Consider the following 17,500-nt stretch of genomic DNA (forward strand, 5'->3'; position numbering starts at 1 on the left):
AGTGAAACAGTGCTTTTGTTTTAGATATGATTGCGAGTGATTTGAGTTTGTATTAAGCGTTTGATTTGGAGTGACTTGACGAGGTCGTAGTCATTTTAATTTCTTGAATTTACTGCGAATTGGACGGGCACCGAGTTTTTTTTATTATTATTATTATTATTATCTTGAATTTACCGTGAATTCGAAAAGTTTTGAGCTTGCATCCAGTGAGAAAGGAAAGCATATAAGTTTGTTGTCTAGAAAACAGTCCTAAAAAGTGATAAGAAATTTATTCTCAGGAGCCTTCATCTCAAAATATGTTGTAGTTCAGGACTGTGTAGTGAAGAAATATAAGAACAAAAATCCTTTGTGCTCATTTGACAACCGGGCGAAAATAAGCAAGATCGCTTATTTGATCGTTTGATAAAACAGAGTACACAATGCAGAAAGAAAAAAAAATTAGTTTTCTTACGGTTATAATCAGTATTTGTTAATCATCCCGTTGTCTTATGGATGTTCGTCATCCGAGTTCGTATTAATAGGAAAAAATAAGTATCTCTCTCTCTCTCTCTCTCTCTCTCTCTCTCTCTCTCTCTCTCTCTCTCTCTCTCACACAGATTTTATAAAAGAATATTTGTGATTATTTTAATGGCGATTAGCAATTGTATATTTATCGTGTGTCTATATGCTAAAAGATTTTGCTGGAAAGTAATTACACTCGACATTCTCTCTCTCTCTCTCTCTCTCTCTCTCTCTCTCTCTCTCTCTCTCTCTCTCTCTCTCTCTCTGACTAAACAGCGCTTATGGATTCAGAGACGATCAAATGCCGCGTAGCATCTGTGAGTGTCATTACCTGCGGGATTAATTATCAGAATATCGGCGTCAAGTGTCATTACGAAAGTTGATTATAGACCCTTCACGGCCAGCTAACCAGCCAAAGTGCTAAGTGTTAAGTACTTTGTCTCATTTGCAGATTATTAACCTACAACCTCTTTACGCCGCCTGACGTCTCTTTGCCCGCTGTTTCAAGTGACAAATGTTGGCCTCGACTTAGAGATTGCACACGTTTATATTATATATAATATATATATATATATATATATATATATATATATATATATATATATATATATATATATATATATATATACATGTGATTGTGTTTGTGTGCGAGGTTATGCATAATTTTGTTTGTCACACTAAAAATTGTTTATGCAGGTGTTAGTTTATTTGATTTCAGAAACCTGGTTTTTATCATAAAAATAGTGGTAGTTAGGTATGAGGAGTCTACATATAAATGGATTTGTTCTTGTAGTACTGATAAGCAGTTCGTATAAATGCAGTCTTTGGCAAATATTGAAATTGATACTTAATTACAAAGAAAAAGATTCCTTATAGACGCATTTCCGTAACACATTCTCTCTCTCTCTGTGTGTGTGTGTGTGTGTGTGTGTGTGTGTGTGTGTGTGTCCTCGATTTTAAAAAGGGCATTTAAATAACCGCCGAGAGAGAGAGAGAGAGAGAGAGAGAGAGAGAGAGAGAGAGAGAGAGCGGTTTTCAAAAAACCACCTCCAGCTAGAGATGCTTTGTCGGAAATCCCATCTACAGCTGACATTTATAAGAACGGAAATTCGTAAGGAGTGATGAGATCGTTAGTGTATTGTGATCTTAGCTTAATCTATAAAAAAAGACATTTACTTATAAAATCCATTAACATTTCCTTTTGAATTTATGACTCACCACCGTTCAAGGAAAATAAACAACGGAATCGTCTTTGTTTGTATTTGTTTGTTTATAATGAATGGCTTTTTTAGTGATTTCAAAGTAGCGTCGTTGTTGAAGTAATGCCTAAAATCTGAGCCAAAATTTTTTTTATATGCGATGGTATATTGTCGCAATTCGATAAATGACTGTTAATTCTTGGATTTAGCTTTGGACTCCTTGGTTTCCGTGTATTACAATTGTTTTTCATTCACGGAGCTATTGTAATATCGTAAAATAAAATAAAAAAAATAAAAATATGGCTTAGATTTTAGGCATTACGTCGCCAACGACGCTATTATAACTGATATATATATATATATATATATATATATATATATATATATATATATATATATATATATATATGTATGTATGTATGTATATATGAGAAAGAGAGAGAGACAGAGAGAAGGTAGTGCTGCATTTGACCATGGGTATTTATTCCATATTTTTCCTTTATACTTATCTTTCAGGAGTTCTTAACGTCACAAAAAAATTCACATTTATTAGATCTTTGTCGTAGATCAGCTCTGGATATATCGGTTTTACACAAGATAACTGGAAGAGATAGTTTAAGAATGACCTTTGATTTTTGGTGTTTCTAAAAACTTCAGTGGAACTTGGAATGTGTAGGTACATGGGCACATAATTCTTTTGAGCATATATATATATATATATATATATATATATATATATATATATATATATATATATAATAGATAATGTCTGTAATTAGGTCTGTATACGTATTTATAAAAATAGATATTCCCTGTCTTAGTAATCTTTGTAAAATTATAACTGTGTTGTAGCAATCTTTTAAAAATGCGTATCGGAAACTTAAGAGAAATTTCTAGAATGAAGCATGAGTGGCAGTATGGGTGACAACGAGACCGGAGACGCCAAGAGAGTAAGCAAGCGAGTAGGTGGGTGGTGAAGTTTACGAAGCGTCGAAGGGGAATGAGCGACTGAAAAGTCAGTGTCAAATATTTCAATCTGATGATTCCAATAGATGATATCTCAGGTATCGGTCAGTTTTGAGGTTAGGAACTGGAGGTGAAATGCCTCTAAACTAAACCGAAAAAAAAGAAGAAGAAAGGGGGAGGTGTTTGTTGGAAAGAAACTAAAATTAGCGAAATTGATGCTATATTTTGTCAGTCAAATGAGACGGTTTGTGTAAACGCTTTACGCGTGAATTCTAACATTTTTTTAAAACAAACTTTTTAAATACTTAGACTTGACTTTGTATGTATATGTGATGTAGATAAGTTTTTTTGGCGACTTTGTTTGTATATGTGATGTAGATAAGTTTTTTTGGCGTGTTATTTAGTATGTTTTCACATCATTATTGAAATGTATATTGTTATATATATCAACAGTACAGTAAACACTGTTTTTACGAAGTAATAAGTACTTTGCATTAAGATAATTGCAGAAACAGAGAGAGGGAGAGATTATCAATAGAAAGAAAACTGTTTAGGGAAGTAGTAACTTAGTTGCATTTAAGCAACTACTGAATTGGAGAGAGAGAGAGAGAGAGAGAGAGAGAGAGAGAGAGAGAGAGAGAGAGAGAGCTTAGCAGCAGAAGCAGCAGCAAAGCACGTGTCGATAGCTGCCTTTTACCTGTCCGGAGGCACACACGTGCTGCACGATATTGTACTTAGTTCCAACCTGTGATACAAACGTAGGTATTCGGCCTGGAATGTAGCATAGTTCCAGGTGCCCTTGTGGCCACTGTTCGCAGAGATAACGAAGCCCTGAAGCAAAGTGGCAAAGTTTTCCTCGTTGTTGTTGCGGCCGCATCTTTTTTTGTTTGTTTGTTTTGACGTTTGCGTTGTTTGCCCGTGACGCCACTGTGGGAAATGTGAGAACAGGATTTTGCTCTGTAAATAGTTATGTACGTGCGGTCTTTTCTGCTGCTGCGTTGATTGACTCAAGGTCATCTTTTTGATTTGCAGGATTTGCAGTGTTTTCTGATTCAAGGTTTTTGGGATCTTTCTTAGTTAAAAAGTTAAGTATATCTTAGTTTACCCAAACCACTGAGCTGGTTAACAGCTTTCCCAGGGCTGGCCCGAAGGATTAGATATTTTTACATGGCTAGAAACCAATTGGTTACTTAGCAACGGGACCTACAGCTTATTGTGGGATCCTAACCACATTATATCGAGAAATGAAAATCTAATCACCAGAAATAAAATCCTCTGATTCCACGTTGGCAGAACGGATCATCGAACTCGCGACTACCAAATCGGTAGGCGAGCACTTGATGGACGAGAAACTACGGTATGTATCCACCTTTGCGCCGTGTTTAGTACAAGCCCGTTGGGGATGACCGTAAGAACATCAACAAAAGACTGCAAATATCCTAAAGATAATGATCGCCAGGAAATATTAGTCCTAGGTAACGACCCTCGAAAACCCTTGAGGGTTCTATCTAGGAAAGATCCGGTTCATGCTCATCTTCTTGTCTATGATTGACGCCAGATTTGAACTTCAGCTACCTATAATAGATATCAGTAATACGATGGCACGGCGTCGATGACCATCGTCATTGCGACGCCAGTGTTCAGAATCATACGATAGAGTTCATAGGTACGTTGATAGATCCAGCATATACAAGGAGTACAATAGTGATCTATATGGCTTAGAATGAATTACCACAGGTACTTAATTGATAGAATTGGTTTAACGTCATGATTGAAAACATTTACTGCCAGTCCAAAGTAAATCTCATTGGATGTAGAACTTAGGGGAAAATATTTTCTCCTTTTTACGCAGATTATTGTATAATCGGCAGAGTAGATTTCCGATTACTGATGTGTCTGATCATAATTACAGCGAGCGAGCGACTTGTGATTAACATCAATTCGCCGAGAATAGTTTAATAGTTCTCGTCTTTTAGGGTTTAATGATTTTGTCCGTCATTGTTTTGCGATTTTCCGGAATATTTTGCCTCGCTGATTATGAGAACGACTCGCTAAATACAACTTACTACTTTCGGGCTAGTTACGTTTCAGCTTGGACCCCGTTAATTTGGGGAGGGGGCGACGGGGGGACGGGGAGGGATATTAGGGAGCGTGGGTCGGATTTCATCGGATAGAAAGTGGAAGTCAGTGTCTGTCTGTTCTTGTTTTCACTTTTTTTATATCGAAAAGAACAACCGGAGATCATTTGCCAAAAGTGGAGAAGTATCCTCTTTTTTCATTTTTTATGACGTTTAATCGAGGTTTTTTTTTAAATGTTGTTATTATTTTCTTTGTCTTGCTGTTAACGTTGACCTTTTGACTAGAAAGCTCTGGATATTTTTCATCATTTGTATCAAAATTCATCCTTCCGCAACATTAGAGGGTTCTTAGATTTTCACGTTTCTTCTTTAAATTTCCCTTATTAATATGTGCATTTGTTTTGCCCCATAATATTTATAAAGATATATAATATATATCTTTATAAAACTTCGGAGTAGGAAAAAAAGGCACAACACTCTACTGCAAAGTAAATATTACGTTAATATTATTTACGTAATTTTTACTTTGCTGTAAGGTGTTGCCTTTTTTTCCTACTCCGATGTTTTATAGGTCATGTAATATATATTCGTTTTTCTACTCCGATGTTTTAGGGTTCATGTAAATACTACCTAAAAGGGTTGGCCCTCTCTCCCTGCTCCCGTTTTCCCAGAAACTTAGGATCCTCCATCTCCAACAGGCGGGTTTATCGCTTTCATTAGGTTTAAACCGCACTCCTTTTGTATCCTCCACAATGTATTCTTTTAACTTGTCTTCGGGCATGGGAGAAGACTTTCTTGGCGACCATACCGTCGACATTGGCCCTCGAAGACGCTGTTCCCTTCGGTGAAACATCTGTCGTCTAGTTATTGGTCAAGGAATTGGAGTCGGGAGATATCGTTAAAGAGATATTGATGAATCATTTGATACTGGATTGTGTACTATGTGTATTTATATGTATTATGTATATGAAAATTTGCTGGGAGCGTAGCCCTTATTGGGAAAAAAATATATGATGAAAAAAATGTTTGTATGTAAGCATTTAGCTTGAACGTTAAAAGGGCGTATATACACTCTACACGCGCGCACACACAAATTTAAGAAAAGCGGGCAGACAAGTTCTCTCCACGCAGAGAGCTTCAACAGCCATTGTTGTTGCTATTGTTATTATGATTATTATTATGATTATATTTGGAAGGGCCTGGAAGTGTTAGGGTTCCATTACAATCGCAACGGTGTCGAATGAGGTACTGGAACGGCTGTATGCTTATGCAAGTGTTTCCATTTGCGCTGATGGGAAATCCAACTTCGGCAAACATGACATGCTTCGGCCATCACGGGGTGGGAGACGCTGCATTTTGGACATTTTTGGGGGCGGGCCGATTTCATATTTCATTGTCGATGTATTTGCCTTTCGGTTTCACGAGTTTGAGTTCTAAAGGGTTAATGTGACGCCGCTGTGTGGTCTTGATTTTGAATTTAGACTAATTTGGTGTTTTACTTTTTTTTATATTTACATTTCATATCTTTTATATTTGAATGGGCAGTTCGCTTGCGTAAAGCAAACTTGACTCAATGGCGTTTGTAGACTTGGGATAGGCGTCCCTATTATTACTCATTGTTAGTCGTTTTTGTTGTTATAGTTTAACTTGCCATGTGACTCGAATATTGAATAATTTCAATAGAAATATCTTTATCATCGTAGAATTTTTCCATTTTTGCGTAAAGCCGCCTTTTCAAAAAGAATTTCTCTGATTAACCAGAGAATTGTGTATCAAAACATTCCTTCGTTGTTTAAGGAAACGTTTGGACCGTAATGGCAGGAGCGTTTTACTTTTCTGTTGATTTTTTCATTGACCTCTTGCCAGCATGGGATGTTCATCAGTGAACAGTCATTATAAAGACTTTCCTAACTAAAACATTGCTGTTATTAGGGTGTCCAAATGTGTTTTTGTGGAATAATGATGTTTACATAGCAGTATATCATTATATAAAGAATGTTTTGCCTTATGCTGATGACAAGAGCCTATAGAATATCCATAGTTGAATATGTATATATATATATATATATATATATATATATATATATATATATATATATATATAATATATATCATATCATATGCACACACACAGAGAGAGAGAGAGAGAGAGAGAGAACGAGAGAGAGAGAGAGAGAGAGAGAGAGAGAGAGAGAGGGGGGGTGGGGGGGGGGGGAGGGGGCGGGTGTCAGATTTCATCACGATGTATTTTAGCGCTAATGTTGCAGTATAATCCTTTTCGTTTAGAAGCGTTTAAAATTACATTATTAGAAAACTATCTCTTATCCAGTGATTATGAGTCACAAAATCATTTTCGCTTTTATAACTGATAATTAAATTTACTTCTGACGTATGGATATCAGTGTTCTGTTACAGGAAACCTTTTCATGTGTGGGACGAGAGAATTAGGGAATTTTAATTATATTTAATTTTGAAGCATTGAGTAGCCAATATGATACTTGCTTTGGATATTATTGTATACCACTGCTGTATATGAAGAACTAGAAGTGCAATATATTGAGATTGAGGACAATTCTGCTATATTCTCGTGCACAAGGGAAGACATCCCACAAAGATCGAAGGTAATATAATAAGGGTGCGCATATATATATTTTCGTATATATGTGTGTATGGGTTTCATAGACCCGAAAACTAATATATATATATATATATATATATATATATATATATATATATATATATATATATATATTATATATATATATTATTGAACTAATCAGCTGTCAATGCTGAACTTTTATATATGCCAGTTAACATGATATATTACACTTATGTATCTCTAAGCAGACTGTTTCAGTTTTGACTCTTGAGTTGGGTTAGTGTGCATTTATATGCTGTTACGTCATTTACGATAAAACTGCGTCACTAGTAAGTAACTGTTTTTAAAGTACGTAACTTATGAGGGATTGTATTGACATTTCGTTTAGGAATTTAGATATTCTATTATGTAATTTCTGGAAGACCAAAATTATATCTTTGAAACCTAATTATGCATCCAGTTTTGGTTCGGCTAAGAGCCACAGACACCGTAATGTCCCGCACGAGGTCATTATTGAAATCGATGAAGGAGGCTGAAGTAATAGAGCTTTTGCATTTATTTATGAAGATGAAGCAGTTTGTAATTTTAAGTCATTTCCAGAAAACGAGTGTGATTTTACGTGCTACTGGACGAACACATAATAAACATTAACAATTTGAAATAATTAAATTTGACAATTTTAAGTATATCCAAAAAACGAGTTTGATTTTACTTGTCACTGAATGCACACATTATAAAGAAATTGGTAATTTGAAGTTATTTTCAGAAAACTAATGTGATCTTACGTGACGTACACATAATCAAAATTAGAACTGGCAATTTTAAGGCACATCTAAGAAAAACGAGTGTGATTTGACGTGCTACTGAAAATGTACGTAATATACCTTAAAATTCCCTGTGACGTCAAATTTCAGCTTTCCTGTTAAGACGTCAAGACGTTCTTCTTGAATAACCTCTGGGTCGGCGAGTTCAGAGAGGAGGTAGAAAGACATTTCTGGCAGGATGACGTCCCGGTAATTAGTCATTTATATCCGGGCGGGATCGCAAGCATTGAGTTTAGGCGATTATTTCATCTCCTCGGACGTCATTGAGATCGTGCATCGGCATGCAAAAGCACACGCGCAAAGTATTTTCGAAAGGACGGAGATCGAAGATGATCGCTTTTTCTTGGGTTTTGATGTTCCCGAGAATCGTGGAAATTAATGCTGGTGATAAAGTTCGCTTTCGGCTCTAATGCGTGTCATGGAATGTTTGTGAGTTTCTCGTAGATTATCATTGTTATTATATTATATATTTTCTGCCTTCTGTAATTTTGTTAGTCACTGAATTGTGCCCGTCTCGGTTAGGACGCCGTATGAAATACCCATCTCAGAGGTGTGGGCACCTTCCACTAGTCCTAAAAGTGTTTTTTTTTTTCGTAAAACCTTAACACAAGTCTAAATAAAACGTTCTACTACTTCAAACGAGTAATCGCAGGATACGCAAAAAAATACTAGACATTAAAAATTGACTTTCATTTACTTTACTCGAAGGTTCGTGTCTCCTGCGCGCAAGCTCTCACTTTCGAACATACGCGCACGGGATGGACCACAATTAATAGACCTTAGACTTACTACTTTATACTTGATTCACTCATGGTAGTTTGGCCATTATTCAGACATACATGCCTCCTTCATGCAAGCACTCACTTTCGATCGCACGAACGTGCGCTCGCGCGTGCGTGCGTGCTTGCGTGCGCGCAGAGGGGCGCCTACCCCTTCACGGAGGCGACGGAAAGAGAGAGAGAGAGAGAGAGAGAGAGAGTGAGAGCTGTGTGCGAATGATGCCATTTAAATTTGCTTAAAACGTTCCTTTTAGAAAACCCGCGACATCGTTGTCTCTGGAAATCAGAAGTGATTTTTTGGAGTGCGTCCCAAATTATAGTATCGTTGTCGTTGTTAATGAAGTGATAACGAATCGCGTGTAATTATAGCTATACGACTCCCGGCAATAGTCAGTCGGCGAAGATGACGCTAATGAAAATGATTTTGTATAATTGGAAGTGTTTATATTTTAATGTGTTCTTATTGAAACTCCTCGCCAGTTCAAGTGAGCCCGCCTCCCTCCCCCCTCCCCCTCCCCCCTCCCCCCGCTCTTTTTTTTATGGTGGGTCTATAGAAAGGGAAGTCAGACCTCTTGAATAGGTGTGATCAGTGTTGCTGTCTGTCTGTATGTCTGTCTGTCGCTCTCTCTTGCTCTCTCTCTCTCTCTCTCGACTTTCCTTTTAAATGTTTTCGGAAGTTTTTTCTTTTTCCTTTTGTACGTGTGGCTGCGCCACTCGTTTGAGCCATGATGTTTTAAGTGCGTTTTTTTTTATTTTATTTATTTTTTAAACACTAAATTATCGCTTCTGGTATAATGACCAAGCTATTATTTTATGTAACTGTTTATGTCCATCTATATGGAACTTAATACTGAGGAATACTTTCTGCTTTACTTTTTTGAATTTTAAAAATAAAATAAAATAAAATAAAAATAAAGAAAATATCCTTTCTTCGATTATCTTTGATTTACTGTACACCCTCTCTCTGCTGCCATTTTCATACTTATATTTATTTATGAAAGGCGTATTTACCTTTTAACACCAATTGTTATAATTTCTCTCTCTCTTCTCTCTCTCTCTCTCTCTCTCTCTCTCTCTCTCTCTCTCTATGTGTGTGTGTGTGTGTGTGTGTCTGTGCGTGTGTGCCTGACAATTAAAATGCAGCATCCCCCTCTCATATGGAATATCATCCATTTCTATTTGTTCCATTTTTTCCCTTAATTCGCTTTCGATACTGTTCGTTTCCCCCTCATTCGCTTTTCAATTTGAAAGCTCCCTCTCCCCCGCTGTCTCCCTCCCCCCACCCCCACATCTCTCTCTCTCTCTCTATTCCCATCCCCCTTTTATCCCACGTAATTTAAAGGTCCTTTTCCATTCATCCCCTTTTCATATAGTTCCTCTATCCCTCCTCATCCTCCTGCTCCTCCTCCTCTGCCTTCCCCTCCTCCCCGTTTTCTCTCTCTCTCTCTCTCTCTCTCTCTCTCGTGTTCTATCATCTGTCCTTTACCCCGTCCCTTTTGTCCGTTTCCCCGTAGCCAGGACTGGCCGTCCTTACCTACACGGCCGTAACCCCTCATTGTAAGCCTTTGATATTCAACTTTATTTTGGCCATATCTCCGTCCACTTTTCGTCGGCACTTTGCGCTGTGGTTCTCTCTCTCTCTCTCTCTCTCTCTCTCTCTCTCTCTCTGTGGCTTAATTTTAGCTTTTTCCTTTTGCTTCTTTTTTTTTTCTAACTGATGAGAGTTCAATTGAATTATGGGGAGGAGGATATAGAGGAGGAGGAGGAGGAGTGCGGGGGAAAAAGTAAAGTGGGGAGTTCCAGAGCCTGGGGGAGGGAGGGAGGGAAGGAGAGAGGTAGGAGAATATAACTGTCAAATAGCTTTATCTAACCCCACGAAAAGTTTCGTATTTTCGATCAAACTTTTCGTAACCTTTCTTTTGTTTTAAGGGGAGTTAGTGAGGGCTGCCTTTAACCTAATAACAGGGACGTTGCGTTTTCTGAGGGGGGCCGCTCGGCTTAGCCGCCCTTATGAGTTCTGGCACCGAAATCCCGAGTAACACTTGAACTGATTTCTTCTGTCGTAGCCTTTCTGCTGTTGTTAGTATTATTATTATCAGTATCCGGAGTAACACTTCAACTGATTTGCGTCATAGCCTTTCTGTTCTTGTTATTATTATTATTATTATTATTATTATTATTATTATTTTTATTATTATTTGTGTAATGGAAATCTACAGTTATATAGTAGAGTATAGAATATAGTAATATATACTATATAATCGTCGATTTTTATTACACTGATTGTTCTTGACGAGAATGTGAATTTCTTTGCAATATTATTATTATTATTATTATTATTAAAAGGTAATGTTTTTGCTAAATGAAGCGTACAGGTTTACAGAAACTTGTGAGATGTGATTATTTTAAATGACTATTTAAAAAGAACCACAAGCTATAGAACAAATGGGTTTAAGAAACCGACAGCGGATTTCGTAAATATATTTGTTCTCCAATTTGTGGGGTTTCTTTTTAAGTTTCAAAGTTGGGTACTGATCCGTTATCACACGCGTGTATGTGTGTATGTATATAGATAATGCTTGTACGGAATATATGTGAATCCCAGTACGTCTTCTAAATTACTTGCTATATTCTATGACATTGTTCATTCATTCATTATTAATTCATGCTTAGATACAGCTTATAAAACGCGGATTATTTCTAGATGTTATCATTATGCTGTAGTCACCCTTAACAGAACTTTGTCATACATGAGTTTAATTCATAGGTCTCATTATGTAGATTTTATGTAACACGTTGTGTCAAATTACTTGAATAGTCTTTAGTCGATGATGATAAACGAATAGGTTTAATTATTTCATTAATTCAGAAGAGTTTTATTTGCATATTGTAGACTTAAAATGAAAGGTGGGAATATTTCTCGAAATTATAAAAATGAAAGTTGCGAATATTTCTCGAAATTATAAAAATGATAGGTGGGAATATTTCTTGAAAATATAGAAATGAAAGTTGTGAATGTTTCTCGAAAAAATAAAAAAGAAAGTTGTGGATATTTTTCGAAATTATAAAAATGAAACGTGTGAATATTTCTTGAAAATATTAAATATGGAAGTTGTGAATATTTCTCGAAATTATAAAAATCAATATAAGCTGACTCATCATAAAGGCAAATATGAATTAAATTACACGAAGATGTTTCTTAGTTACTCCCGTAAGATGTAGTTATAATTTTTGTTGCAATAGTCAAAGTTGTTTTGGAAGACTGTTTAGAGATTCCGTTTGGCGACGTAAATTAGAACAGACAGTAGTTGAAGACTGTGGCCATTTTTTGTCAGTTTTGTTAATGAGATTATAATATAATTTTACTCTAAATAGATTTCCCGGTGGCAGAAAAGAAAGTTTAAATGCTCTCTTTAGATCAACTCTGCTTATTAACTTTTTTTGTTACATCGAGATTTATAACAGATTCTGTTCTGGTTATTATTAAGAAGAATACAATATAGTAATGTCGTTCTTTTGCTTAAGGCCTCATGTAATTTGATATATCTAGAAAACATGAGGTTTTATACTTCATCGCACTACTCATAATACGGTGAGAAATTATAATTATAAATATCCTGAATAATGACTCATCTGAGTCTCATTTTTCAATTTTCTGTCAATTTTCTATTTTGTCAATGTTTTATATTATGTTTTTATTAATTTTCTATGTTATCAGTATTTTATATCGTTTTATTGCGCCTAAATAACTTAAATTAACGTTCGGAGAAATGACCGTCAATGATCCTACTATTGTTAAAAAAAAAAAAAAAATGAAAGAAAAAATAAATTATAGATTGGACTTGTCATCGGATTCTAAGCCGTTGCCTTTGTCTCAGGGCTTTGATGGCCGTAACGCCAGTGCCACGGTCGTCTTTTTGTACTTATCCCCGTATTCCTGAGGGGCTCGCTCTTTTGCGGTAACAATAGGGCGTAAGCTGATTATATTGCCATGTACTTTAATGAGTTTAATGTGCTGAATGGAGATAAAAATCGTGTCAACAGCTTATTAACGCAAAGTGTGTTGTGTTCTCTCTCTCTCTCTCTCTCTCTCTCTCTCTCTCTCTCTCTCTCTCTCTCTCTCTGATAGAGAATCAAGCGGGTATATATTGTTACGATTAAAATTTCTCTCTCTCTCTCTCTCTCTCTCTCTCTCTCTCTCTCTCTCTCTCTCTCCACATCATCGATCTTAAGTGTGTAGTAACAACGAAAAATAAGAAATTCAGTTTTAATCACGACCGATGGTTGCCTGAGAGGGAAGCTGCGTAGTTCACTAAATAGGAAAGTATAAATTGTATCTCTGTCGTCATAAAAAAAATAAATTATGTATTTTATTCACTGGCATCGAAGTAAGTTTTATAATTACATGACACATTTTCCAGAATAAATGTAGAAATTTTTAGAGCATTTTTTTTTTATCAGAATAAATTCATAAGTATATGGTGCGTTTCTTTTTCAGAATACATTTACAATTATGATGTCTATTTACTTGCCTGAATAAGGTTAATGTAGAATTATGTGATGCATTTCCTTTCACAGTGAATTTATGAATAAATATTGTGCATTACATCTTATCATGAATAATTTATGCGCGCTTAAATCCTTTGGTCGTAAGTACATTGATTATGATAAAGCAGTTGCTTGTGACTGATCATCTGTGGGGAATTTCATTTCACTGCTTGAGCGAATTTCCGGAATTTTATTGGAAAATATTTCAATATTTGTTTTTATTTATGTTCAGAAGTTTGTGGACTGGTATTCATATGTTGTTGTTTTAGAATTGTTGTTTAGGATTGCTATAAGCATTAGTAAAATGTATCTGAATTATGTATGTGTAATTATATGTGTATATATACTTAGATAGATATAGATATACACACACCCCGTATATATAGTACACTGAAACGTGTTTACTTTCGTTATAGAACTGATCAGAAGATTGCAGACCGGTATGTATTACATTGTTCGTATGGGATTGCTTACTCCTGTATAAGCATTCATTAGGTTGGGGAAGAGTCCTTTCTAAAATCCAGTTTCTCAAAGTTCAAGTTAAATATGGACATATCAGTGACACTTCTAGCAAACACTAGCTGATCGGTGCAAGCGGGCAGCGGGTCACAACGAGGCCTTAAACCTATAAAAGATTTAAGCACGGAATATATTTTAGCACCTTGCAAACGTTTTTTTTTTTTTTTAGTAGCTTATTCAGCCCATCAAAATCGCATTTCATGACTTGTCAAATAAGGTCGTTGACGCTACTTGTGATTTAGAATCCGTTTGGTAGGTCCGTTTGGACACATTCGTTGAATAGCGTTATTACTGTCTTCTTAGCGACTATAGTAAATAAAGCGCCGAAGGTTGTACAATAAGGAGTCATTAAGTATCTCATAAGAATTTCTGTTATAGTACTCTAAAATACTTAAATGAAATTTCTTTACTGTTGCGGTGCCCTATCTGTGTGATGGTAGATTTGATGTCTTGAATATTTGTCTTTTTAAATTTTTTTTTTTTTTTTTTTTTTTTTACCTATTTTCTTCATATGATATGCTATCGTATTTTTTCTTGGGTATTTTCCTGTTTCTGAAGTACGTGGAAGAAGGATAGAATTTTGTTTTAATTTTTTTTTTATTTTTTCATTTTTGCTGTCGCTTTTGCTTATGTGAGGTATTATATGACTCGCTGTATTTTTACCACCATGAGAAAGATTTATTTCTCGCTGCAGTTGTCTGCTGAGTTGTGCTTTTCTGCAATTACACTTGCTTTTGCAACGCCACAAGTCCTACAGTTGTTTTTAGCAGTTGGCAAGCAGTAAGGTTTTCTTATAATCACATTCTTTGGTTATTTACTCAAAATGATAATGGCCTATTCTTTGCATTTTTAATAAAATAATGATTACAATAATCATCATCATCATCTGGATTTTTCTTAACGAAGTGTATATTATTTTCTATTCGCCACATGATTATTTCCCTAATCACGGTTATCATCACACTGCCGTCATTACCCATTTCGTGCCTTTTGACGGACTAAATTTGCTTGTAGCAAATTACCCCATTACGAAACCAAGATGCACTGGATTGGGCATAAAATACAGTTTAACTAATCCTCTTCTCGAAATAAAGCCATACTTAAATTTAAACAATTAAATGGATCATTTCAATTTTTTATTGTAAGTTGTCTTCACAAGCAACTACGAAAAAAAGGGCTCCCCTCTTTTATTTTACTTTTTATTTTTTTACCTGCTTTGCTGGCAGAAAAAGAAATTCAATTCCAATGCTTTCGAAATAATTTAAATGATCCCGGTCACACCTTTTAATTAGGGGAAAGTTTGATAGTAATGCTAATCATCCCCCGCGCAGGTGAAGACAAATTAACTGAAAAAAAAAAGATCGGTATGTCGTGTTTAACAAGACAAAAAAAAAAAAAAAAAAAAAAAACTCATTTTATGCAAAGATACTGAGGCATGCATAGGTTGACATATTTTTTTTAAACATTATTTTCCAAAGATATCCAATTATGCTTAGGTCTAAAATATTTTATGTCACATAGGATGTAAGTTAATTATTTTATAAATATATTTTAGGCAGCCACAAATTTCCATCTAAAGAGTCCAACTTATAGGAAGGTTTACAAATACCTGACAGAGTGTGTAATTATGTTTTCATATAGGCTATAAAATAGAATAAATTTGCCAGTGTAATTACTGTCTTAGGACACCCAAAAAATGCTTTTACTCAATACAAAAGATACACACAACAAAGAAGGTATCCACATTTTTCCCATAATGTAGTTATATAATTCGAATCGAATTTTTACTATGGGTTCGTGCACTGTTGAATAAAATCCATAATAATTAGCACTCTTAAGTTTAGCTTTGAAATTAACCCAAGTAGAATTTTTTCCCGTTTATTCAGTCAAAATCCATTGGTCTGGCTATTGTTTTCAAACACCTAATGAAGATATATATATTATATATATATATATTATATATTTATTATTTATTATATGTTATATATGTATCATATATATATATATATATATCTATATATATAATATAATTATATAGTTATATTATATTATATTATACTATCCTATATACACATACAATATATACATTATATATATATATATACATTATATATGTGTGTGTGCATGCGCGTGACTTGTTTACTCGATGTACATAATTATCTCAGGCGTTTGGAGAAGAGCATTTATAGAAGGATTATGTTCAAATGTGACTCTGCATTTGCACACCATTGCAAGAAATTGCTTCATCGTCTGATAACCGCTGCTTGCTTATTCGGAGCGGCAAAGAATTCCTAATTTTTTTTTTCAAACTGACTTAAGCTGTTACAAGACTCATTAAACGATTTTATTTTCTAAGTCGTCGGTCTGAATAAGGATTCGTTAAAACGCGAAAAAAAGGAATCGACTTCTGGTCAGGAATTAGGTAAATAGTTAGGATCTCCTGTTGAGCTTTCCTGAGGATGATGAGGCACGGCCAGAGGGTCCTGTTTCTACCAAAATGTTTTATTTTAGTAGTATTATTGTTACACTTAGATTCAGTAAAGTTTTACCCTTGGAATCAGTCTTTTTGTCAAATTGTATTTTTTATCAGGTGTCTCGCAAGTATACAGAATATTCATTGATTTATATATTATTCGAACAAGGCGTTTTTGCATTGAGTTTTGCCATGTTCATAATGACAACCTGAAATTTAATCTCCGTGATTATTTATTTATTTATTCAAAATTTTTAAATTGCATATCACGTACACCAAATCTGAGCTAATTTAATGCTGTGCAACAAGGTTTTGGAAAAGTTTTTACACTGTCTGCCATATACAAGAAGAAATTTTTATGAATAAGTTGTGAACATATATTATTATTATTATTATTATTATTATTATTATTATTATTATTATTATTATTATTATAATAACTGATTTGGACCCACTTACGATTATCGGAATCTAACTCATTACTGAGAGCCTGTGGCGTTTTAAAGTATTTTGAGAAGAGCAGATTCTATTACTGGGGTTATTGTACTGGATAAATAGTTAAAAAAAACAGAATATATAAATCTGACATTGATAATAATGAGACTTCCTTTCACTCTTAGTGTGGTCACCTTAGCGGCTTCATGAAATCTCTGTAGATTGGTAGATTATCAATTTGAAGTTTATCTGCGAAGTTACCCCTTGCATATAATTATATATATATATATATATATATATATATATATATATATATATATATATATATATATATATATATATATATATATATATATATATATATATATATATATATATACGATTCATATATATATATGAATCGTATTAACTAATATATATATATATATATATATATATATATATATATTATATATATATATATATATATATAGAATCGTATTAAGTAAAATCAAACATCATGAGTAGGCGAATGTTGTCCAGGTATCTTTTGCAAATATAAGTAGGGCTAAATTGCCTTGACCAAATGAGTTCGGAAAA

General features: G+C 34.6%; 1 protein-coding gene across 11 annotated transcripts in view; it reads left to right on the forward strand.

Moving 5' to 3' along the window:
- LOC135206918 (POU domain, class 6, transcription factor 2-like) overlaps nucleotides 1-17,500 on the forward strand; it is a 978,430-nt gene that overhangs the window by 885,529 nt on the left and 75,401 nt on the right. For 10 of the 11 annotated variants that reach the window (XM_064238468.1, XM_064238416.1, XM_064238439.1 and 7 more), the window contains one exon: nucleotides 13,911-13,934. The exons of the other annotated variant lie outside the window; for it this stretch is intronic. In XM_064238468.1, the coding sequence (XP_064094538.1) occupies nucleotides 13,911-13,934 (24 nt within the window). The remainder of the gene's footprint in view (nucleotides 1-13,910; nucleotides 13,935-17,500) is intronic. 11 annotated transcript variants of the gene reach the window in all.

Source organism: Macrobrachium nipponense, chromosome 11 (assembly GCF_015104395.2).
Source record: "Macrobrachium nipponense isolate FS-2020 chromosome 11, ASM1510439v2, whole genome shotgun sequence".
Classification (NCBI taxonomy): domain Eukaryota; kingdom Metazoa; phylum Arthropoda; class Malacostraca; order Decapoda; family Palaemonidae; genus Macrobrachium; species Macrobrachium nipponense.